This window comes from Drosophila simulans, chromosome 3R (genome assembly GCF_016746395.2).
Source record: "Drosophila simulans strain w501 chromosome 3R, Prin_Dsim_3.1, whole genome shotgun sequence".
NCBI lineage: Eukaryota > Metazoa > Arthropoda > Insecta > Diptera > Drosophilidae > Drosophila > Drosophila simulans.
In genome coordinates this window covers 5,008,484-5,031,547 of record NC_052523.2, presented here as the reverse complement: position 1 = coordinate 5,031,547, position 23,064 = coordinate 5,008,484, and the positions used below count along the sequence as shown (strand labels likewise).

Genomic DNA, 23,064 nt, shown 5'->3' with positions numbered 1-23,064 from the left:
CACGGGGCGCTGTTAGCAACGGCGTTTTGCAACACTGCACCGTGCACACTGTTTGACATGTGGCAACACTTTTTTCGTGCGTTTGATGTGTGCGTGCGCTTCCTATTACAATTTTTTCGAAGGATTTTCCGTGTGTTTTGTTGACGTGCAGCGCGGCAGAAAGTGAAAAACGCCATCAAACAGTGCCGTGCAACAGGGCGGGTCAGCGTTTGGCATAAATTGCAGTGTGTGCCCCGCGTGCGGACAGGCGTAATTCGAAAAAATGGCGAACGTAAGGGACAGCGACACATCACTGTGGCTGCATAATAAACTGGGCACCTCGAACGACTCGTGGATAAACGGCTCCATCTGCTCGCAGCTGAACAAGGAGGTGCTGCGCAACATCAAGGAATGCTTCCCCGATCTGCAAACGCAGGTCAAGCTGAAGCTCCTGCTCAGCTTCCTTCACATCCCGCGCCGTCTGGTGGAGGAGGTAAATGAAATCCAATGAATTGAAATGGCGTTGGTGTATGGAAAAAGTACACCAGGGCACACGCACGCATACTGCGGCCCGCGCGCACACGTACACGGAGTACACTTGCCGTTGTTGAAACAAAAAGTGCGAACAATTTGTAAATACTCGGAAAAACTCTTAGATCCCATCACCTGGAGGGCCCCAAAGCACATTTCTTGGCCTTTTACCATTTCCCACCGGGCGATTTCGCTGGTTGGTGAAAATAAATATTAGCAACGTTTCCCGCCACTTCTGCTTTTGTGTACACATTTCTCTCTCTTCGACACTTGTGCGTGTATTTCTCTCCCGTGTGCCTCGGTGTGTTCATGTGTGAGTGGGCTGTTGTGGGTGGCCGCGGATTCATTTGTTTGTTGTGCCCTTCCCACAGAGCATTTCGAATTTTACCAGGCGTTTGACATCGCAGATAAAAGATACATTTGTATCTCCACGCTGCTGAGTTAGTAGATCAAGTTATTGGATGTTCAACTAAAAATAAATACAAATAACTATTCATTTTAAATTTGATTTGCAACATGCGGTTATCGATCATACTAGGACTTGTAAATAGTTATTGTATTACCTGAAAGTGTATTCGAGCATCGAGTTGTCAATTTATTTATGCAACCCAACTCATTGTTGATTTGAATGCAATTTGCAGTGGAAGGCGGAACTCGAGGAGGTGATTGAGGTAGCCGGCCTGGATTCAGAGCTATGGGTTTCCATGCTGGCGGAGACGATGAAGACCTTTCCGGCGACCAGTTCGCTGAACACAGAGATCTCCGATTACGAGGACACGCGTCCCATCTTCATAGACATGGTCAACGACCTGCGAAAGCTGGTCACCAAGCATTCGGACCTGGGCATGCTGCCTCTGGAGTGCCAGTACCTAAATAAGAACGCACTGATCTCAGTGGTGGGTATAGAGAAACTAACTAAATCTTACCTGATCTGAACTAATCATTTTTTTTGTTGCTAAATTCAGGTGGGCCAGCAACCCGCTCCCGTCAAGCATTTTACGCTGAAGCGCAAGCCGAAGAGCGCCCAGTTGCGCACCGAATTGTTACACAAGTCAGCCGATGCGCAGTCCTCGCTGAAGAAGGCCTCGGCCCCCACAATCCCGCTGCGATCGCGTGGCATGCCACGCAAGATGACAGACACTACCCCGCTGAAGGGAATCCCATCGCGCATGCCCACCACTGGATTCCGTTCGGCCACCGTGCCGGGAAATGCCGCCCAGCGCCCCAATCTCAGTCGCACGCCTGCTGGACGCAAAGACGGCGGCATAAAACTGATCGAATTCACCGAACAGCCCTTGGGTTATGCGGCAGCTAAGAAGCGAAAGCGCGAGCAGCAACTGGAGGAGCAGCAGAAGAAGCAGGAGCAAAAACAGCAACAAGCAGCTGCAGCGGCAGCTGCGGCGGCCACAGCAGCGGCAACCAATGCTGGTGACAGCTCACCAACGGACGCGGCGACGGCTAGTGGAGGCGAAACACCCGTCACGCCCACGTCAGCTAACAACAGCTTCGAAATCAAAATGGAACCGCAGCTACTCAACCAGAGCGCTGGAAGCCTGGAAGAGCCGCAAGACGATGAGATGACTGGCAAAGCGAATATGGAATGCGATACCGAGACGCCGGAGTACGCTACAGCCACGCTGGACTTTGCTCAGGCCACTCCAACGTCCGTGGCGGATGGTCAACCGGGAAAACCAGCAGTAGAAACCAAACTGAAGACGCCGCGAACTCCGAAATCCGCAGCAAAACTGAACAACAACAACAACAGTTTCAATCACACCCCAAAACGAATCAAGCAGGAAATAGAGATCAAGAGCGAGGAGATTATAGTACCAGCCAGCATCAAGCTCGAAAAGATCGAAACTTCACCGTCGACCCAACGCGTCATCATCCAGCAACAGCCGCCTAGTTTGGTGCAGCGCACCCCGCACCTGCTTATCCGCAGTTCGCCGCAGAAGCGGCAGAACAACGGGGCAACTACGAGTGCAGGCACCACCACAACCACCGTGGGCAATACCACCATCAAGATGGAGAAGCTGGACATCAAGCCAATGCTACGCGCCACCGGTGTCTCGCCTTCAACGAGTGCGGGCACTACGACTACACTCCTTACCCCGCAGCAACTGCGTCAGGCGGCCAATCCGTTGGCCAATCTGCCCAACAACATCTCCGTGAAGATAACCTCTGCCAAGGCGAAAGCGGCAGCTGCAGCAGCGGCAACCTCCAGTGGCAGCCAGACTCAGTCGCAGCAGCCGCAAACGGTGCAGGTTCAGCAGGCAACACAGCAGTCGCATCCCCCGCTTTTGATTAACAGCTCCACACCCGTGATCTTGGCGTCCTCGCCCAGCGCTCAAAGAGCGGTAAGTATAAAATTTAGCATAGCTTAACTGGAGAACTTTTAGTTAGGAATTTCTTTGATTTTCCCGGACCAATATCTGAAATTCTATCACATGCGAAAATGGAAATTAGTCTCTCTGTGCTAATTAACTTACTTATTCGGTTTCAGAAGACTTTGGCTTTGCCTAGTAGCAGTACCTCCGCCACCACTACCACGACGATACCGTCGCAAGCCATAAAGACGATGCCACTGAGCCAGCTGAAGACGGCTACCAACAGCGGACCAGTGATCATATCGCAGACTATTATCCAGCCGGCAAAGCGAGCCCAACAACAGGCTGGAACATCCAGTGCAGCAGCCGCTTCGCAACAGCAGCAGCAACCACAGTCGCAGCAGCAATTGTTACACCAGCAAATCCAGCAGCAGACCCAACAGCAGGCGCAGTTACCACAGCAGCCGCAGCAGCAACAGACGCAGTATATTCTAGCCACACCCCAGCAGCAACCGCAACAAATTCAGCAGCAGCAGCAGCAACAACAGCAACAGCCCATGTTGCCAACGCTTACCTCGTTCTCACACAGTCGTCCTATGCCGCAGACCACGACGCTTTACCAAGCCACCACTCCTGGCGGAAGCGGTCAGACGCCGACCAAGATTTTGCTAAAGACCTCGGGCTCTTCAAGCGTGGTGATGACGCCTCTGCGCCAAGCGCAGCCGCAACAGGCCACCGCTGTGGTGTCGTCGAATCCTCCGCCTTTGGTGGCCACTTCGGCGGCAGTAGTTTCCCCCGGTCAGACAACCCTGAATATTCAGAACGTGCAGCTACCTAATCGACCAGTGACCATCCAACCAGCCTCCCAAGCCGCCCAGCAGCAGCATATGCAGGCCCAGTTGCAGCAGCAGCAACCGCATCCACAGCACACGATCGTGGCCAATACGACGGCCACGCAGCAGCCCAAGCTGTCTCAGGTTCTAATGCAGCCAACTCCAGCAGTTGGCACTAGTGGTGTATCCGCTCTGAACGTATCCCCTACGTCCGGAAAGAACAAGACCATCATACTCACCCAGAAGGGCGTTATACTGCGCAACATTGGCGGCGACATGTACCAGCAAATACCCATCAGCAATGTGGGCAACATGCAGGGACTCGGAGGCACCACGCTGATGACAACCACAGCTGGGCCGCCGAGTCTGGTGAAGACAACACCCTCGAGCGGTGTACAGTTGCAGCAGCAACAGTCTGGAAAGCAGATCCTGCCCACTCTCATACCAACCAGCTCGCTTGGTGGACAGCACGTCATTGTGCAGCAGCAGCAACCCACCAATGTCATCGGCAATGTAAGTGTATAAATTATGTTTTGCGAAGGTTTTGCCAAATATTATTGGCAATATACATCGTAAATCTCTTTTCCCCACGGCCATTATGTTGCAATATGTCAAAATCTAACCATATTTGTCTCTTATTAGTCCCAACAGCAGACCATCATTCGGCCCGTTATGACCAACGTGAGCGGAGGCTTGACCACGCTGCCGCAGGGCCTGACGCTAATTCAACGGCCGGGCCAGCAGCCGCAGCTGGTGCAGGTGCAGGCGGCGCCGGGCAGCACGCAGCGCACGATTATTACCCAATCGAACACGGCGGCGGCGGCGTCGCAACAGCAGCCGCGCCAGCAGCAGCAACAAATCCTGGTCCAACACAAGCCGGCTCCGACCCTGCAGCAGCGTTTGGTCACCTCCACCACCAGCGGTGGACAGGGACAGCAGGGAAATCCAAATGCGGGGCTCCCGCGCACCGTGCAGGTGCAGGTGCAAGCTCAGCAGCAACCACAGCAGCAGCAAGCTACGCAACAGCAATCGCAGCAGGCACCCCAGCGACGTGGACTCTCACTATCGGTAGGATCATTGCACATATTTCTTTAGAATTTGATTTCAATCCTGCCCTGTGGTTTATTCCAGAACGAACACGTGCACAAGGCGCACGAAATGTTCCGCAAGGCAAATCGCGTTTCACGACCTGACAAAGCCCTTATCCTTGGATTTATGGCGGGTCTGCGGGAAAACCCGCGCCCAAATAACGAAAACGTGCTGGTCATCAAGTTGGGCGAAACAGAGGTAAGGCTATTTGCGACTTATTTCAAGCTTCTGCCTTGGATAATTCTCAATGCTTTATGTCAATAACATGTATGTTCAATTGTTACAGGAAAAAGTACAACAGGACAACGGCCACACGGCACTGTGCCTGGTTGAGTCACACATCCGGCTGGACTACAACACCGGTGAGTGGAAGACATTCCAAAACTACAGGCTGCAGGATCAGAGTGCCGCCTCATAGTCCACAAGGGTCATACGCATAGTTCGCAGCACCAAGTGAGCACGGACAGCCAGGCTGCAGCTGGGTATGGATTGTGCGTATATGGATTGTTGAATATGGATTTTGATTTGTCATCCGTTCTGCATGGGCTGCTTCGCTGCCGCCCCTAATTAGGCTATTATAAACCCCGTCTCTTCTAAAACCCCTCACCACAACCCCCCGCAGTCAGCAAGACGCCCTTAGAAATGCTGGATATAATGAAACTATTTTATAATTAAGATAAATTAGCTGTACAGTTGTTTAGTATGTAGTAAAGGCTAGCGCTTAAACATTTAGTAAACCAGCCCGTTCGTACATCCATAAAAACACCCATTCATCCAAGCACACTGGCATAATCACCTCTGGCTGAACGCTTCACTGAAGAGCAGTTGGCAAGGCGGATGGGCCAGAAGTGAGCGTTTGGACGGATCACATAGGCACAGCACACAGCACACAGAACACAGAACACATGCCCACACACATGCATTTTAAATCTGCATATATATATACCTAGCTTATGTAATTGCTGTCGAGTAAAAAGTGTGTAATTATCTTACCAAGCAGCATAAAATTTAGAGACGCTGATCGGCGCTCGCATTCATTAGAAATCCAATGAAAATATATATAGTTATATATATGAGTCGCAGCCACCACAGCAAAATTAACTTAAATCTTGAAATGTGTAATAGACAAACAATAAAACTAGCATATGTATTTATGGCTTAAATGTTAAAACCTCAGCTCTTGTATTTGAGTGCGGATAATGTGGGTCATGCAAACGTCTACTCACTCGGATATTCAAACACTCGATCAATTGATCAATTTGGTTATCAATTGGTCTGCGCCCAACTGGAATTCCAAAGACCCATTGGCTTGGTATGTGATTGGATTTTGCAATTGGCTGTAAGAGCAGTTGTAATACCAATAACCATTGGGAAAACAACTCCTCTTATACAATGTATAAGATTGTACATTCTACGTGAATAAGCTACGATTTGAAATTCCGCTGGGTTGGAATTTTGGAAAGTGCCTTGCCCACGGTCAAGAGAGCGTCAGTGCAATCAAACCACTTTGTGGTTAATTATTGATTGTTGTGTATTTAATTGTCTGGAAATCAAAGGCTTACAACTAGTCAACACAAACTTACGAAACTTCTCGCTAAGTTACACTATGCCTAGGGCTAATACTAGGTGGTAGGCTATGCTAGTTAACTATATAATACGTGGTGCGGGATAAATTCGCTGCAGATCTGGTTTGGGGACACGTCCACCTGGTGGTCGTCCTACTTGGCCACCTCCTTCCAGTGGACAATGGCGCGCTGCTCGTCCGGTGCATCGCCGAATGGACGGCTGCCGTCTGAGTGCACGTACTCGTTCACCTGGAAGTTGAGGAGCGTCTTGTAGTGGTAGACATCCGCCAGCTGCTGCGTCAGCGGACTGGTGTTGGTGGTGAAGATGCCGGCGAACTGCTTCTCGCGGGCCACCCGCAGCACCTCATGCTCCATGAAGTGCATGCAGGCGATGTTCTCGCGGGGATTCAGCTTCTCGGCGGTGCCCATCATGAACGAGTGCAGGATTTGGTTGAGCCCCTTGGGCAGGTAGTTATCCCTGTTGAAGGCTCCAAGTGAGCACACGGCGCATGGCGGGAAGGATTTATAACTTACCTGATGGGACCCTCGCAAAACTCCAGGAACTCGAAGACAATGAGCAGCTTGGATTTGATGTCCACCTCGGGCTCGTTCCGTGCATCAAAGTTCAACGCTGTGCCAATAATGCGATCCGTGTTGGTATCGTAGACCACGAAACTTAGCTCCCGCTCCACCAGCACATTCCAGATATCCTACGGAGTTATAATAAAGGAAATTATGAAGTCAGCTGGAATAGTAAGATTTAGTTACTCACGTTCAGAATATCGCTATAGTCGGTTCTCAAAACTCCGGGCTTGAGCCACTGCTCCAGGTCGGCCTTGTTATAGAAGCTAGCCACAATGATGCTGAAACGGGTGTCACACAATTAGTAATTCCACTTCCGGTCGAGTTCCGGCTAGTATGTACTCACTCGATGACTTCCTGGCGGTGCTCCAGGCGTAGCGGCACCGCCTCCATCTTCAAATGCGGACAAGCATTCAAGGATTCCTCCTCCAGCTGCACTGCGTCATGGTTGGCCGCCATCTTCTCGATAATCTCGCCCAGATTCTTGGCGGCAATGAACTCGGAAATGCCGATGTTGTAGCCCTTCTCACGCAGCAAAGTCACTGTAAAAATGGAGTTCAGCGAGTTGCCGCCCAACTCGTAGAAGTTACTGTGCGGAGCGAGGGTTGCTCTGGTGGAGCGTCCAATCACGCCGCCCACTGTCTCGAAGAGATCCCGAGCCGTTAGCTTTAGATCCTCAGGAACCTGCGAGTAGTCAAAGTCCAGGACAATGCTGGAGTCACCTTCGTTGTTGTTGGCCGTCTCATAGGACTTGAGCAGTGCCTGGCGATCCACCTTGCCGTTCACCAGCAATGGAACATGCTCCAGGATGACCACCTGCGGTGTCATGTAGTCGGCTAGTTTATCCTTAAGACGGGCCTCCATTTGCATCTCGGTGACCATGGGGGCATCATCGCGCAGCTTGACGAAGGCCAGGATAGCCTGATCGACCTGACCAGCATGGTAGCACAGAACAATGGCCTTATCCACCAGCGGTAGCTCGGCCACGTTCTTCTCCACCTCGGACAGATCCACGCGATGTCCACGGATTTTCACCTGGGAGTCGGTTCGTCCCTCGTACATGATGCTGCCGTTCTTCAGGGATCCGTAGTCTCCTGTGCGGTACAACCGGGCGTATTCTGGAGAGGCAAAGTCGGATTAGGTAATAACTCAGATGATATCAGATGCATTACTTACTCTTCTCCACAGCCAGAGGATTCTCCAAGAACCTCTCCGGATCACGTCCGTTGACATAACCAGCGGCCAAGTTGAGACCCGAAGCAAAGATCTCACCAATCTCGCCGTTCTTCACTGGACGATAGTCGGCATCCAGCAAATAGACCACGGTATTCGACAGAGGAATGCCTTCGGGATAAGAGATCACGGGTTATACACGACATGGAAAATGAGGAACCCGAGATTAAGGCTCACCTATGGGCACATTATCGTACAAACTCAGTTGCTTCTTGCTCTCGCAGGCAAAGTAGGTGACATCACCCAATACCTCCGTGGATCCGTAAAAGTTGTACAGCCGGTGCACGCCCTCGTCGAAGTAGTCGAAGAAGCTGCTGGCCAGGGAAACGGAAAGGGGTTCTCCGGAGCAGACCCAAATCTGAAGATTGTACAGCAGTTTCTGGGCAGCTCCACCTCCCTCCATCTTCAGATACATGAGCAGCGAGCGGAGGAGAGTGGGCACCAGTACGAGACGCCTGATCTTATAACGCTCCAGCAGGGTCACCAATCGCTGGGGATCCTTGGTCACTGCCTTGGGCACCACCAGAATGGCCAGGCCACACATCAACGGACCCCAGAGCTCGGCGATCGAGTCCACGAACGTTAAGGCCGTCTTGAAAACGCTCACCGCCTCGTTGGCGGTATACGGAAAGGTGGCCCACTGCCACTGGAGCCGATTGAGGATGCTCTCGTGCGGCAGACGCACTCCCTTGGGCACACCCGTGCTGCCCGAGGTGTAGAGCACGATGGCGATGTGGTCGTTGCCACCGCGCAGCATCTCCTCTGAGAGCAGATTGGAGCCAGCCAGCTGGAGGGATTTGGCATAAAGTTCGGTGGTGGAAAGCGTTGGAGATCCCTGGAAACGGCCGGCGTCGATGTCATCGTCGCGAATCACCAAGGTGGGTTTCGCCTCCAACAGTATGTGGTGTATGCGGTTCGCCGGGAAGCTGGGATCGATGGGCAGATACGCGCCGCCAGCCTTCCAGATGGCCAGCAGTGTGGTGACCAGGCCCTCCGACGGCTGCATGCACACAGCCACGATGAAGTCACCATCGCTGTTCGGCTGCAGGAAGCGGCCGTGGGTCTCGGCCACCAGGAGGCGGGCTGCCCGGTTCGCCCGCTCGTTCATCTGGCGATAGCTGCTCTGACTGGGCGCCATTCCCTGGCCCGGAGTGCTGGGCTGATAGATCAGAGCCACCTTGTCGGCGTGCCGCAGCTGCTGCTCCTCGAAGATGCGGTGCAGAGCTCTCGGCACGAAGTCTTGCTGCAGACCCTTGACGATCGACAATTGTGGCAGCGAACCCATCTTGAAGATATTTTAACTGTGGGGAATACTTTGTTAGTTGTATTTAGGCAGCTTTGGGCTTAGGATCTTAGTCGGAGAATCTCTAGGTTACATCATCATTCCCAGCTTGTATTATGCAATGCAGGTTAATGCCTTGCGGCAGCAATTAAATTCATTCATACATGCATATTTATAACACTTCGTGTTAATGGAGCGCTCGCACAATAAACTATTATAATGAATGAGTATGAATATGGGAGCTGGCTTAAACGGATGGCTTCTGGTGAGCTTTATTTATTCAATTAAATTGCTGCCTCTTAAGCTGCAGAGATTGCAAGTTCAAGTAAGCTGGAATTCGATATTCCATGTTAATGACTTGATAATTAAGGGTTTCAGGGTAATACGACTTTATTAATGTTTTTACTTATATCATTACTTAAGAATAGCCTTAAGGGAATAGTTGGAATTATTATTTCTCTGCTAAATGGCGTGGAGTACAAAGACTATATTTAATAAAAGGCTCATTTTGTTTTCAGTAATAGTTAAGTTAGTTATTCTTCTTTGCGACTAAATGCTTAGCAACGGGCACATGTTATTTTAAATTATGGCGACATTTTTATCTATCCGCTTAGCACCATATTTTTCCCTAACCTATCAGTCATACTTTCATTACAGGTTTGTCTAATAGGAGACTAGAGAGCTCCTTCACTTTAGTAAATATTACTTAATGCATTAGCATAGCCACCTGCTTGTCGTTACTAATTACGGTCAGTTTAATCTATGTGGGCTTATACTATGAATTGAGATGTGTTCCGGCTTTGAAAATCCACGTTTACATTGCCAGGTATTTATTCCTAAAAAATGTGCCTTAAAAATAAAATAAATGTTCGAATTTTGAGTTTGAATAACCTAGCTCCCCATGAAATGCCTCATCTTGAAGGAGTTAGCCCGGATCAACTGTTGTACCTCGGTCGTTGGACTTGGCCAAAAGCCTAAACAAGCGCTCGGAATGCGGCATGCTAACTCGTTAATTGCATGGAGCTAGCCAATTGCCGGAGGCACCAGTCGCTGTCCCATTTTACGTGACGCCATAAAACGCTGGCGAAGATTGGTGGAGGTCTTTGTGCTGCTCATGCTCGTTAAGTTCCATTGGCGTGTCATAAAACCCAGCTAAAATGTCATTGCGCCGACCACTTCTGGTCTACTACCTGTATCTGATTCTGCCCGGCTCCAATGTCAAGCGCTCTAATCCAAAACATGAAGACAAGCTGCCGTCTGGAGGCCCAAGAACGACAATTACCCGTGCCGTACCCCTGGCCTTAGCAAATGTTAATCTCTGATTTGGTTTGAAAATTTGATTTCATTAGATTTGAGGCCTCGTTAAGTGACTTCGATCGGGGAAGTGGAGCAGTGGAGCGGGCGTTGCCGCTGGGAAAGGCAAGGTGGTCAGGAAGCTTCTTGGGGCAGTGCGCTATGAATTATTTATTTGCTTCCGCTTCTTCTCCAGCCGAGGAGGAAATGGTGTGGAAGTGGAAGTGAAGGGTGGATGTCGACGTGGAGATGGTCGTGCTAGCTTGTTGTAACCATCGCGGCTGGGGAGCTCGAAACAAGTTATACTTCAATTGCGCAACTTTTGAGCTGAAAATGCGCCGCCTGGCTTCTGGGTCTGGTTTTCGGACTTGCTTGGTTCTGATTCTCGACTGGCATACATTTTTTTGGCAGCCAAGCAATTTACAACGGTTTACGGGGCGTATACGTAACGAATTCAAGGCTAGGCTGAAATCATTTCCCAAGCGCCCATTACGTATGCGCCGTGTGAGTCCAATTAGTTTGTTCACTTGCATACACAACCTGCACTATGTTTGCCCACTATACATATATACTACATATATATTTATTTGAGCATATATGTGCATATAGTACTATACTATCTGCATACAATGCTGACGCAGTCCATTGTTTTGGTCCCGCCACTCGAGTGCATTCTTGAGCCCCTTTGGTTCTTGGCATTTCACATCATCGATTAAATGCATCCAGCGACTTCTGTTCTGTTCACCTTCGCTGCTTCTGTTGATGAGGTGAAATCCATGTGGCTGTATTATTGTGTTATTACATTTGCCCCTGTTGCCATTAAATCAACGAAAACAATCCAAACAGCCAGCATTAAAAACTAGCAGCAGCGCGATCGAAAAGCATTTAAGACCGCCGCAGTGCGACGAGTGCTGCTAATAATTTTCCGACCAAGGTTGCATTTGCGTTAGATCGTTTTCAGTTGGCTTGGAGGTTCTAACGCTTTTGGAAAATCGTTCCATAATTATCAGCCTGCCATGTAATCTGTAATTTACATAATTATTGGCCGGGTTGAAAGACCGTTTGCCAGTGGCTCCGGTGGCTATTGCACTTGGCGGATCAACAACATTGCCTAAGGTCGCGTGGTTTATCTAGCATCGCAAATGTTTCCGCTGGTGGCAATTCCGTAGAGTGTGGCTAATTAATTTGTCGAACCGCCGTGGGAGGCGGCCGAATCAAAACACAACAGGGCGGCTCTATGCTGAAGTCCACTTCTGCTCATTGATTGAATGTATTATTATGTCTTTTCTCTGCCGCCACTGATTTGCCTAATTGAGTAAAAAGCGTCTAATTTAAGCAGTGCTGGGGGCCCCACCATTGCATCTGCACGGCTGTGGGGTTCGTCCCGGTGAGTGTGATCTGTTTTTTGTCTGAGCTGGGGTTTTTTCTCTGTTTTCCCCACCGCCGCTGTCGTTTTCCGCAGTATTTCCGATTGTGAGTCAATTGGATGACAAGCGCTCGCATTGTACGAGTATGTGGTAAAGAACAAAACCGCGCTCAAGACCAGCAAACGGTCAAGACTAACGATCTCGGCCAAGAGTCTTACGTCAATGGGGGAATCAGTTGGCGTGCTCATTAACGTGCCAAGTTCAAGTCGGCGAATGCAAATTGTGCACCATAAAAAGCACTTGTAAACGATATGCGACACTCGTTTAGCACATACTTAACATAATTAATAGCCGATCGCTTTGGCCAATGACTCAATTGCAATTATAAATCCATCACTGCTGGCTACCGTCAATAAGTATACGCCGCGTTGGCCGCTCTTAATAACAAGCGTTTTGCTAAGCACTCCAATACAAATTAAATGTCATTTGCTGGTTACTTATGCTAGCCATAAGTATGTCGATGGTAGTTTGTCTAAAACTCCAAGTAATTGGCAAAGTAGTCAGGTGCTAAACGCTGAGAAAACAATTGGGGATTCTGAGAAAAGAAGGGCTTAAGTCCGAGTTTAAGAGCATCGTTAATCACTGAACTCGTGTAATGCCTTTTCTGACCTCGCCACGCCTCGAATTCTGGTTGCCTTTTGCAATTGGAGTGCATTCCCAAGGAACGAGCCGTTATGCGAATCCAGTTTCCTTCTTGAGTTTAGAACTCGTTTACTTCCGCCAACTGATTTCGTTAGAAAAACTGGTCTTCTAATCGCGCCTTTCAAATCAGAGTATTAGAACTCCTGATACCTAAAAAGCTTTAGTTTGGAACTAACAAAGATTCTAGGAGTTCCTTTAAGTCACAATTGTATGGCCATTGTGACAACGAAAACCTTAGCCCACAAAAATGTCGCCGTCGAGTGAGGCGAGGTGAAAACACTTTGTTGTTTCCATTAATTTATGGTTGAAACTAATTACATTTATCGTCGTTCTGCTTTTTTGTAATATTCTCGGCTTAATGAATTTTATGTAATTTCTGTCGGATGTGAAATAAGTTTCGTAATATACGAAGGAACTTAATTCGGCCATTAAATAACGCGAGAATTATTTTGTTAACTGCTCCTCAGCATGCATGTCAAGTCAATTTGCACATTAATTTCGGGAAAGCGAGTTTGTCGAATCTAAATAAATACTTGATAATCACGTATACGTACCGTGGGTAATAACAAATTCTGACACTTGATTATTTGAACAGGTTCTTGATTTCCTTTTTCAAATGTTTATCTGTGGCCGTTTCACACTGAGCACGTTTTTCTTAAATTCGATTCTTCTTTATTTTCAAGTATCAAGTATGAGAGTGAGTCTACCAGCTTCGAACTTCCTTTTCTGGTCACTTCACTTAGCGTTTCACTTTGATTTCGGGGGGCACCCAAAAAACTTGCAACGCACTCGGGGAAACTCAACGTGCTATGTACTTGTAAACGGCGCTCGCAGACTAATCAGAATCCCAGCCCCCGACTATCTTATATATCCGACCGATCCGCCGCTGCCTCGGTCGCCGCCGGCAGCGCAGTCGCAGTCGGCTGGCGAAGAATGACTGAAAAAAAAACCAGTTCCTGCTCTTACAGCCCCTGCAATTACCGCTCGCAGCATACCACACATACCCATATGCGGGCGCCCAGTGTGTGGACGCCGGATTAGAATTGGTACCGCTTTGCCTGGCTCGCCATTTTCAGCGGACCGCCGAGCGGTGACGTAGGAAATGAAATGGAATGAAATGAAATTCCCCGCCGTCCCCGCACTCACTAATTGGCAGGCGAAGCGCATAATTTGATTACTACTTTTCTGCCAACCAGACCATTTGGAAATCCCTCGAGTGACACACAGCTCACCGCGGATTGAGGAAGGTGAGATGGCCACTGGTTACGCACAGGTGGAAAGATGATGTCCTTGTTTCGGGTAGAAGAAATGCATATTTTGATTAAGCAGGAGTATAGTAATATTAATTAAATGATATTCGCCTGATGGGTAAGAAATGTCACCTCAGCCTCTTATTTTTTATACCTCTTATAATAATACAATTCGGAATACATATTATTGATTTGATTAGGCTTGTAAAGGTATGTAAATATCTAAAATTCTAAAGCAAATGTAAGATTTAAGTGCACTGCGTTTATTATTTCCGTACTAATCGTACTTTTATATTTTTACATCAACTGGTATTAGAATTTAAAAGCTTTTAAAGCGTATAGCTTCTAAAAATGCTCGAATTTATGGCCAAGAATAGTGGCTATTGGCTTTAACTTCGCAATTGTTAGTAGTATGTTGTTAGTAGTCGTGCGAAAGTAGAATCGCATTAAAATTGGAATTTCAAATCGATCGAGGATCGCAGTCGCTGCAATTTGTAGTTGTCAGTTGGGCAGATCGGTGCTCATACATATCAGCGGGTTTGTGAGAGGGATTGCACTTGCTAACATATGCCAGCCGTCATGTAGTGCTTCCCATTACGGAGTCAGTGTGAAAATTTGCAGCTGAGGCGCCTGTCCCCTGACTTTTAGTGCAATCATTACTCAATAACTATGTATCTACTGAATTCGAATGCAGTCGAACTTGGTGCACGGTCGGAATCAATTGGACTTCATAACTACTTTGTTGGAAAGTCTGAAGTTGATCATTGTTTGCAGTGCCAAGGTTAATCAGTTGATTGATTTAATACTTAAAGAAAGCCCTGGCACAATCAAAAACTAATGTTCGATCCAATTAATCGAGTTTTAATTAGCGAATCATGAGTGTTCCGAGCAAGAATCAACGCCAGTAAAACCAAATTGCGATGCGGGCTAACAATTTGGAGCTGTCGATTGCCATCATTATCATTTGCATTTGTATCAATTTGATTTTAATAGAAGAAATATGACAGTTCAAGAATAAAGAACTGATTTTTCATTGCAAACGCAAATAATTATTAATAGTAATAACAATCTATGTAATAGTCAGGAGATTTGTAATCAATTAAATTTTATTTTTATTCGAACAAGTAAATCATTAAAAGCGTTAATAAAATAAGTTGCTTTCATAAAAATAATTGTCGGCAATTGAACAACTTCAACGCTTGTTGCATTCACTGTTGATTGACCATAAAAATTGCGGATTTTCCTATTCTAAGCTTTTAATAAAAAGTACTCACTTCCTTCGTTCAATTGCTCTGCTAATTTGGAATTCTGCATTTTAAGCGACTGAAAGGCGTGCTGAGCATAATAAATGCGTTTGGGGGACTTTTGCTGGACGGAAATAAGAAGGATTCACACGAGAATTGGGCCACAACCATAAACTGGCTTAATATCAGCTTTTAGGTACGTGAATCACTGCCGAAATGTTATGTCACCAGTCGGCTGCTGATAAAGTGATCTACCAGAACTTGTAATCAACTGATCAACCCAAAGCTAATTGATTTCCATGAAAGTTAGCCAAAAAGAAGGTGTGTCCCAGGCCATTTAAATGAACTCTCTGCTCTCCCATTTATATACATCTGCGAGATATCAGTTTGTATCTGGTAGATGCAAAGATTCACATCTCAGCGGTGCTCACTTCGCGCCCGAGTCACGTTTCCAGACCGAAACGTCAGCGACCATGAGGAGGCATCTTTGGAACCGGCTAGTAGTCGGCTGACCTGGGCTGATTCGCTCGATCTCCCGCATCCGGACTTCCCCAAAAAGAAAGTGTGACGCATCCGCGATGTCGGTTGCGCGATTCTACGAATCGCATTGCATGTCGGTAACAATGTTCTCATTTGTTTTTGTTGATTCGCGCGTTGTTTGCTTTTTAAGGCACACTTGTGACGCTGTTTTGCACGGCAAAAAAAATCCCAGAAACCCAGAAACGTACGCTTTTGAGTATTTGTTTGTATCTGAAGAATTAATTTGATCGACATTGTGAAAGGGTAACCGTTTAAATAGTAGCGTTGATTAAGGCTCGAATGTCCATAAAAGATATGAAACTACTTCAAATACTTAATATCTTTCCATTCCTCATACATAATTATGAATGGTCCGTTTTTGTAGACTAGTGACTACTAGAATCTGCATGTTTCATCTCAACATTCTAGCTTTTAAATGAGATAAGCCGACGAATGGGCTTACATACATGACAGCGAATGTTATATACTCTTTTACTCTAAGTGTTTCGGCTATGAAAATATACATTAAATTTAAAATTTGAGTTTCTTTCTGTGCACATTTACAGGGGGCAGTCGAACTTGTTTCGCCCCGACAAGTATTTCCCTAAACAACTCGACAAGTCGAGACAATTTACTGTTAAGAACAGCCGACGGCTATCAAATCGAACAATTCGACGACGGCTTTCGCATTTGGCTGATCGATTCTTTTGATGTTGTTGTGATCAGCGACTGTGATTTGGCCTTTTCAGATTAGGTTCGCCTTATTACGCATACGTCGTGTTGGACATGACAATGACAGCGACGCTTTTTGTCAACAGGCGTATCAAATGGGAAACCATAACCATCTTAATCGCAAACGTGTGGAGTACCATGCGATTATTTGCAAAGAATCTGGTCCCTGCACTTACGGAAGTGTGGAGCACCTCCATCAGTTGGACAGCTGGGCCAATTCTAATTGAATTATGCGGCCAATTAAACTATCATTAGAGCTGCAGGCCGAAACCACTTGACCCAGCCATATATATTTGTATCCACCACCGGAGAGTGATGTTAATGGATAGGCGTGGTGGCGGAGACGGGCCACTGGTCATGTTAGATGCTAATTTGCAAATGTCGCAAAATGTAAATAAGGCGATTGTAAAAATAATCAAGTTTCTTTATGAGCTAGAAAACACCTGAAAACTTTAAAGCCCAGCAATATTTCCAAGATTATTACTCGTGCCGTACTCAATCTTAATCGGTATTTGTTAAGCACTTCAATTGATCGTGGCCATACTAGGCGTCCCTTCTGAGTTCTCCTTTCAGGTATTCAGTTATTTTAGAGGATTCGATTGTTGCACAGAATTGCACAGTATATTGATAAATCTTTCTCAAAATCAAATCGCAGAAACTTATGGGAAATTTTATTTATAGATTTAACAAGCAATAAGAGTAGTATCGGTTATAAACTTACCAAGTAGCTTGCAAAGTTCAGTTCAATGACTTTTATAGCCTCTACCCTTACAAAGCGATCTTGGAATATCTATGCCGTTAAAAAATACAACAAAAATTGGTAAATCGTAAGAAATTCCTTTAAGGCAAAAGTAGTTACGTTTTTAATTTCGTATTTTGTAATAATAAAAGCAAGCTTTTCTTAGTCAATATCACTAGACGACTTGTTTACTGACGGATTGATATCATGGGATAATAAATTATTTAATGAAAAAAAATCTAACTTTTTTTAATAGTGTGAGCGTTGTTTGAAACCATCGACATCTCTAACTTCTTAACTCTTTAACGATCCATGTTCCTGATATCTGTATGTTCATGCGGACAAACAGACGAACCGAAATACGGACATATCCAAGTGATCCTGCGCAAGAATATTTATACTTCATAGTAACGGAAATCCTCTATCCTATCTGTTACATAATTTTTAATCTACCAGTTACGAGTATAAAAATGTGTTCAATTGGAATTATGAGATTAATTACACTACCATTAAAGATGCATGCCTGATTTACCACACCATATATTAATGGTGACAAGTTGCAGCCACACCAGCTGATCACTATTCAAGTCTATCAAGTTTCACTCAAAACCAGACTTATGTTAATTAACTAATTGGAAAGATCGGATTATTAAGATATACTCGCTATCAACTTTCCGCACTGATTGCATCTACTTAATCAAAAACTAATAAAAAGCACCTGAGAACCGATTCGAACTGGCACAGGCGTTTTTGAATTACCAGACTTCGATAGATAAGAAAGTGATTTACAGTACTTCCATAGTCGTTACTTGAGTAGTAAAAGTATGCACATATATTAGACTCGTTGAAAAGTATGCAGCAGGTAATAGGATGCGTTTCCGGCCCAATAAAATAATAATGAACGTTATCAAAATATTCACACCGCACTACACGTCTTTCCGTCCGTATTAACATTAAAATCCTAGGAACATTTACAACTTAAGGTTTATGATTATCATGCAGATTAATGTTATAAATACTTAATAATCATATAAAATAAATAATTATTTTGCAATAATACAAAGAAGAAGCCATGCCAAATATTCAAAATATTTTTCTGTTAGGACTACTTTCGGTATTTTTAAAGAACGAATTCCTTTTGTGGATTGCATATTCATTTTACTGTTAGACAGTGGGAAATATAAATTCCCTGTATTCGTATTACTAATCCTTATCCTAAGTATTTGACGAGAATTCGCTTATTTAAAAGATCGCTTTAGTCCGGGTGCGAAATATTCAATGATTGATTGTCCAAGGATATAGTCAAAGTCGGTAGTTATGTACACTTTGCATGGAACCAAATCAAGACGTCGAACTATTTCCAGAAAGGAGAGCTCCGACCCTTGATCTAAATATCAAATGCACCCGTGACTCTTAAGAAAGGAATACTTTAATAGTTTGAGGCGACTGATAAAGCTACAGCTAATGTAACAGACATGCTTATCAGGTTTATGAGGCCACTAACCACCGTGAATTTGGCTTGGTAGAAGCAGGATCGTATATGCACGAACTAAATCGGTTATGTTTCAAAAATTGAGTTTCTAGTTTAACTTACTATATGTTGCAGCTGATCAAGTCTATTGAATTTCATGAAATGGCAACTAACCAATTATGTATGTGGATCGGATACTTAGCATATAATCGCAATCAACTTTATGAACTGATCTCACCTACTTAATCAATAAGTAATAAATGTCAACTAGAAATCTAGCGATCAGGCACACGCGTGTTTGAATTACTGGCAATGTTTGATAAGAAAGTGATTTGCAGAGTTTTTATGCCAGGCAATGGTTGATTTTGGAAACCGATTGGGCAAGGACAAGGCCGTGAAACCCCTTAGCACCTCATATCCCAATATGTATCTACTGTTCCCCAGCAGCGATCGGAAATATTCGTATTATAATCTTGAATTATAAATTTGCATGTTTAAAACGATACGGTTGTTGTTTACTTCAGATGTATGCAGATGGAATACTTTGTCGGCCGAATCGTTAGCCATCGATAAGATAATCGCACTTCGACCCCCATAATATGCAAAAACAAAACATTCTTGAATGATGTTAATCAAAATTATAAAATACCTGATTATATTGGAAGCCATTTCCGATGTTGCACAGTCACGTTAACGTACAAAAAATGGGCTAATCAAAAGTGCCCATATATTACTAATCCTTATCGCAGACCAGCACCAGACATCGCTTATAAAAAGGGTTGCTCTAGTCCGGATGCCAATTATTCGGTAGTTGAACGTCCACAGAGATGGGCAAAGTCTCAGTAATAACACTTATTCTTGGCCTGGGCGTAACCAGTGCCCTTGGTTTTGGCCCGGAAATAAATCCAGGCATCGAACTAGATGCACAGGACTACCAGCGTCTGAACAAAGTTCGTCATTTGTCGGAGCAGATTTTTGGTCATTACAAAAATGTTACTTTGGATGACTTGGTGCCCGAAGGACGACTTCCCACAGTCTCAGATCTTCAGTGCTATGCGGACTTTGCTCAGCTCACCGCCGGATTGACCAGTGGCAGCCTTTGGGCCTACAGAAGTAAGTGGAGGGCAGTCGAAAAGTGGGTGAACAGAGGTATTAAGGGCTTTCTGCGCAGTGATTGACGCCTGGGGATCTATACCGGCTGGCATCCTGGAGGGACATCTCAAGGATCTGGGTCACTACGACGAGTGCATTGGCATCGAACAGTCCGCGGTATCGGGCTCGACTATCCTGGGAAAGTACTGCCTGGCCAGTCTGCCGCTGCAGCAACTGCTGGGAAACGTTGGCAGGATGTTGAATGTCCAGACGGCGGTTTGTTTTCCCGCTTCCTGCTCGGCCACCAATATGGACACACTTCTGCGACGAGTCCTGAAGCAATTGGTTGGCTTGGAACTCAATGCCAACCAGAATTTGGTCAGTGAAAACTCCTGCAAGACTTCCGAGCGTGATGCCTACGATGGAGGTGCCATTGCCGCAATGTAAGATTTAATTTTACTTTGCTTTTACTTACTTAAACTACAATCCTAATTTACAGCGTTATTTTATCCGTGTTCGGAGCCGCAGTGATTATTTCCACATTTTACGACTACTTCCTGTGTGAGGATCAAAGTAAATAGACTGCACTTATTTGGCAGAATAAGTTTTAATACCCATATTTGCAGATAAACTGCCTGCTGTTCTGAAGGTTTTCTCTGCACGTGCTAACTCACGATCGCTATTCCGCATCACCACCAAACCCAACCCCAATGTGATTGAGTGCCTCCATGGATTGCGAGGAATGTCCTTGATCTGGGTGTGCTTCGGTCACGACTATATCATTGCCATCACATCGCCGAACATCAACCTTTACGACGTGTACACTGTGGGTAGCGAGAAAGCCTTTTAATCGCGATTAGATTGCTAACATTAGTCATTCCTTAGTGGGCCAAGACACCGTTTAAAGAAGTAATTCAGGAGGGCGTTTTTGCAGTGGACTCATTTTTCTTCATAAGCGGACTCCTGGTTGCGATGGTGGCCTTGCGTTCGATGGAAAAGTAAGTCTCCTTTCCAATTTATGCCCGTCCTTTTCACAGTCTAGCATAATTATAGGGCCAAGGGAAAGCTGAATATTCCACTGATGTACCTCCATCGCTATCTTCGCCTAACGCCCATCGTGGCAGTATCAATATTGCTCTACTGGAAGTTACTGCCCCATTTGGGCGACGGTCCGCTGTACGGCAACTGGAACTTTGATAGCTACGATAGGTGCGAAGGTAACTGGTATTGGACCCTGCTCTACATTCAGAACTACGCCACCGATTCCGAGGTAAGTCCGCATTCGCTGTATGGTAGCACTGTGATAACTATTCCTTCGATTCTATCAGTGTCTGGCTCAAACATGGTACCTGGCCATCGATATGCAACTGTATATCATTTCACCCATCCTCCTGATTATTGTGTACAAGTGGGGCAAGAAAGGAGCGGCAGTCGTTCTGCTGCTTTTGTTGGGTCTCGCTGCCTACTTATTCAGCATTATAGTGATTAACAATTACTCTTTGTAAGTATTAACTTTAGCATTGGAGCAGATTTTAGTATAACTATTATTAACCTTGACTACAAACATTTAGGGTCAGCGGCGGTGGTGGTGGCGGACCAGATGATTACTCTGAAGACCTCGATCACTATACCCACAACCGGGCTTCCGGTTGGTTAGTTGGTTTCCTGTTTGGTTACTTCCTGCATACGATCCGTGGAAAGACGATCAAGCTAAATCGACCTGCTGTCTGGGTTGGCTGGATCACCTGTTTGGCCCTTCTATTTACCTGCATTTTTGCGATGTATCCTTATGGAATGGGCAAGACCAAAACCCTTCCCTCCGTTAATGAGGCCTTCTACGTATCGCTTTCCCGGATCGCCTGGCCTTTGGGTCTGAGTTGGGTGGTCTTTGCCTGCATGCAAGGATATGGTGGATTGGCCAACTCCTTCCTCACATCACCATTGTGGCAGCCCCTGTCCAAGCTCTCGTTCTGCGTCTACATGGGCCATCTGTTCATCCAGAACCTTAATGGTGGGCGCACGAGGGTGAACACCTACTTCTCAAACTACGACATTGTGAGTTTTATCCGTCTTTCCTGTAAAGTTATCAGCTTCAGTGAATTACTATTTTCATCAACAGATGCTCCGTTTTTGGCAAGACTTTGGGTTCTCGGTCCTCCTCGCTTATGTCATGTACATTTTGATCGAAGCTCCTTGCGGCGGTCTGGAGACTCTGATCCTGCCGAACCGAAGACCAGCTTCCCAGCCTAAGGTGCAGGCTGCTGAGGCATCTAAAGAGGAAATCCCATCACCTGTTGACCTCGAAAAGCAAGCTCCAGAATCCAGTTCTGCCATCGATCCTGCAAATGACAGCACATTGGCAACAGCTCCTCCACTAGAAAGCAAAACTCAACTGCAGACTAGCGAAGGAAACGAAACTTCTTAGGCAAATTGAACGAACAAAATTAATATAGAATATTATTTATACTTACATGTAGTATTAAAAATAAAACAATGAAAAGTTTATTTTAATTAAAATGCTGGTTTTGAAAATCTTCAAACGAAATATAGGTCATGAGCTCACTGGAGCTATATCCATCCGGTGATATAATTATTTAACGCTGCAACATTTTTATATTGTCTACCTAGACAGATTGCAAATAAAAAAAATTTTAAAAAATTCCATAACTAAGCTGTTATACAAAATATAATATAAATTATAATAATATAAGGAAATATACAAATATTTTATGTGACTAAGCTCATTTAAGTGAAGTCCAGGGATCGATGAGTATTGATCTACCCTATACAAACTGCTTCTTATAGAATATACTTTAGATAATCCCATTCCCCACAGATTTTAGTCGATCCCCACAGATATCCTAACTTGAAGGTAGTGTTCTTAACCTAACCCATAAATGGATCCAAGGAATCAATCAATCGATCTTGCTAAAACACGCATTATGAGCATGAAGACTCCTTGTCAGTTGATCAGAACGTGACTCACGGAGTCTCAGCACGTTTGAGTGGGTTTTAACTGAACTTTGATGATTGCTATTTATACTAATAAATGGCGATTAGCAATATTCACTTGAATTAATAAAGACGAAGAGGTTTCTTAGCCAAGTGTTCGGTTATCTGCAGCCAAAGTCAAAAGGCCTCTTGCAAGTGCATATCTGATTGAATTCCGAAAACCGAAGGAGCCAAGTGTCTGGGGCTTGGGAAATCCCAACGAGCAATAATATTTTGATTGCT

The 23,064-nt window shown here is 45.6% G+C and overlaps 3 protein-coding genes across 6 annotated transcripts; 2 read left to right on the top strand and 1 right to left on the bottom strand.

Moving 5' to 3' along the window:
• Window positions 1–39: 39 nt before the first annotated feature.
• LOC6727220 (negative elongation factor A) lies at window positions 40–5,935 on the top strand. 4 transcript variants are annotated; one of them, XM_039295736.2, is made up of 8 exons: window positions 41–472; window positions 1,152–1,406; window positions 1,476–2,867; window positions 3,014–4,183; window positions 4,313–4,406; window positions 4,512–4,738; window positions 4,802–4,957; window positions 5,046–5,935. In XM_039295736.2, exons 1-8 carry the CDS (start codon window positions 263–265, stop codon window positions 5,175–5,177), a joined length of 3,636 nt encoding a protein of 1,211 aa, XP_039151670.1. In that variant the 5' UTR covers window positions 41–262; the 3' UTR covers window positions 5,178–5,935. The 4 variants fall into 4 exon arrangements, with proteins under 4 accessions (XP_016033715.1, XP_016033716.1, XP_039151670.1 ...); XM_044923417.1 differs by having other exon boundaries at window positions 4,313–4,411; window positions 4,514–4,738; XM_016175797.3 differs by having other exon boundaries at window positions 40–472; window positions 3,017–4,183; window positions 4,313–4,738.
• Window positions 5,936–6,272: 337 nt separating this feature from the next.
• On the bottom strand, window positions 6,273–13,632 carry LOC6727219 (mycosubtilin synthase subunit C). Its single transcript, XM_016176314.3, has 7 exons — window positions 13,338–13,632; window positions 8,317–9,440; window positions 8,083–8,250; window positions 7,253–8,024; window positions 7,097–7,187; window positions 6,859–7,034; window positions 6,273–6,802 (listed from the first exon to the last, which is right to left on the bottom strand). Exons 2-7 carry the CDS (start codon window positions 9,422–9,424, stop codon window positions 6,478–6,480), a joined length of 2,640 nt encoding a protein of 879 aa, XP_016033714.1. The 5' UTR covers window positions 9,425–9,440; window positions 13,338–13,632; the 3' UTR covers window positions 6,273–6,477.
• A 5,240-nt stretch (window positions 13,633–18,872) lies between these two features.
• LOC6727218 (nose resistant to fluoxetine protein 6) lies at window positions 18,873–22,347 on the top strand. Its single transcript, XM_002102574.4, has 9 exons — window positions 18,873–19,851; window positions 19,910–20,273; window positions 20,330–20,403; window positions 20,457–20,656; window positions 20,716–20,828; window positions 20,884–21,100; window positions 21,159–21,331; window positions 21,402–21,885; window positions 21,950–22,347. Exons 1-9 carry the CDS (start codon window positions 19,566–19,568, stop codon window positions 22,253–22,255), a joined length of 2,217 nt encoding a protein of 738 aa, XP_002102610.2. The 5' UTR covers window positions 18,873–19,565; the 3' UTR covers window positions 22,256–22,347.
• The last annotated feature ends 717 nt before the right edge of the window (window positions 22,348–23,064 follow it).

Bases quoted from the DNA above. Each gene is read 5' to 3' on its own strand.
- LOC6727220 (XM_016175798.3), top strand. From the start codon at position 263: ATGGCGAACGTAAGGGACAGCGACACATCACTGTGGCTGCATAATAAA. The intron at 4,739-4,801 runs GTAGGATCATTG...GGTTTATTCCAG, and splicing joins GACGTGGACTCTCACTATCG to AACGAACACGTGCACAAGGC. The intron at 4,958-5,045 runs GTAAGGCTATTT...CAATTGTTACAG, and splicing joins TCAAGTTGGGCGAAACAGAG to GAAAAAGTACAACAGGACAA.
- LOC6727218 (XM_002102574.4), top strand. From the start codon at position 19,566: ATGGGCAAAGTCTCAGTAATAACACTTATTCTTGGCCTGGGCGTAACC. The intron at 19,852-19,909 runs GTAAGTGGAGGG...CTTTCTGCGCAG, and splicing joins CAGCCTTTGGGCCTACAGAA to TGATTGACGCCTGGGGATCT. The intron at 21,332-21,401 runs GTAAGTATTAAC...ACAAACATTTAG, and splicing joins GTGATTAACAATTACTCTTT to GGTCAGCGGCGGTGGTGGTG.
- LOC6727219 (XM_016176314.3), bottom strand. From the start codon at position 9,424: ATGGGTTCGCTGCCACAATTGTCGATCGTCAAGGGTCTGCAGCAAGAC. The intron at 8,251-8,316 runs GTGAGCCTTAAT...CTTATCCCGAAG, and splicing joins GTACGATAATGTGCCCATAG to GCATTCCTCTGTCGAATACC. The intron at 7,188-7,252 runs GTGAGTACATAC...CACCCGTTTCAG, and splicing joins CACCGCCAGGAAGTCATCGA to CATCATTGTGGCTAGCTTCT.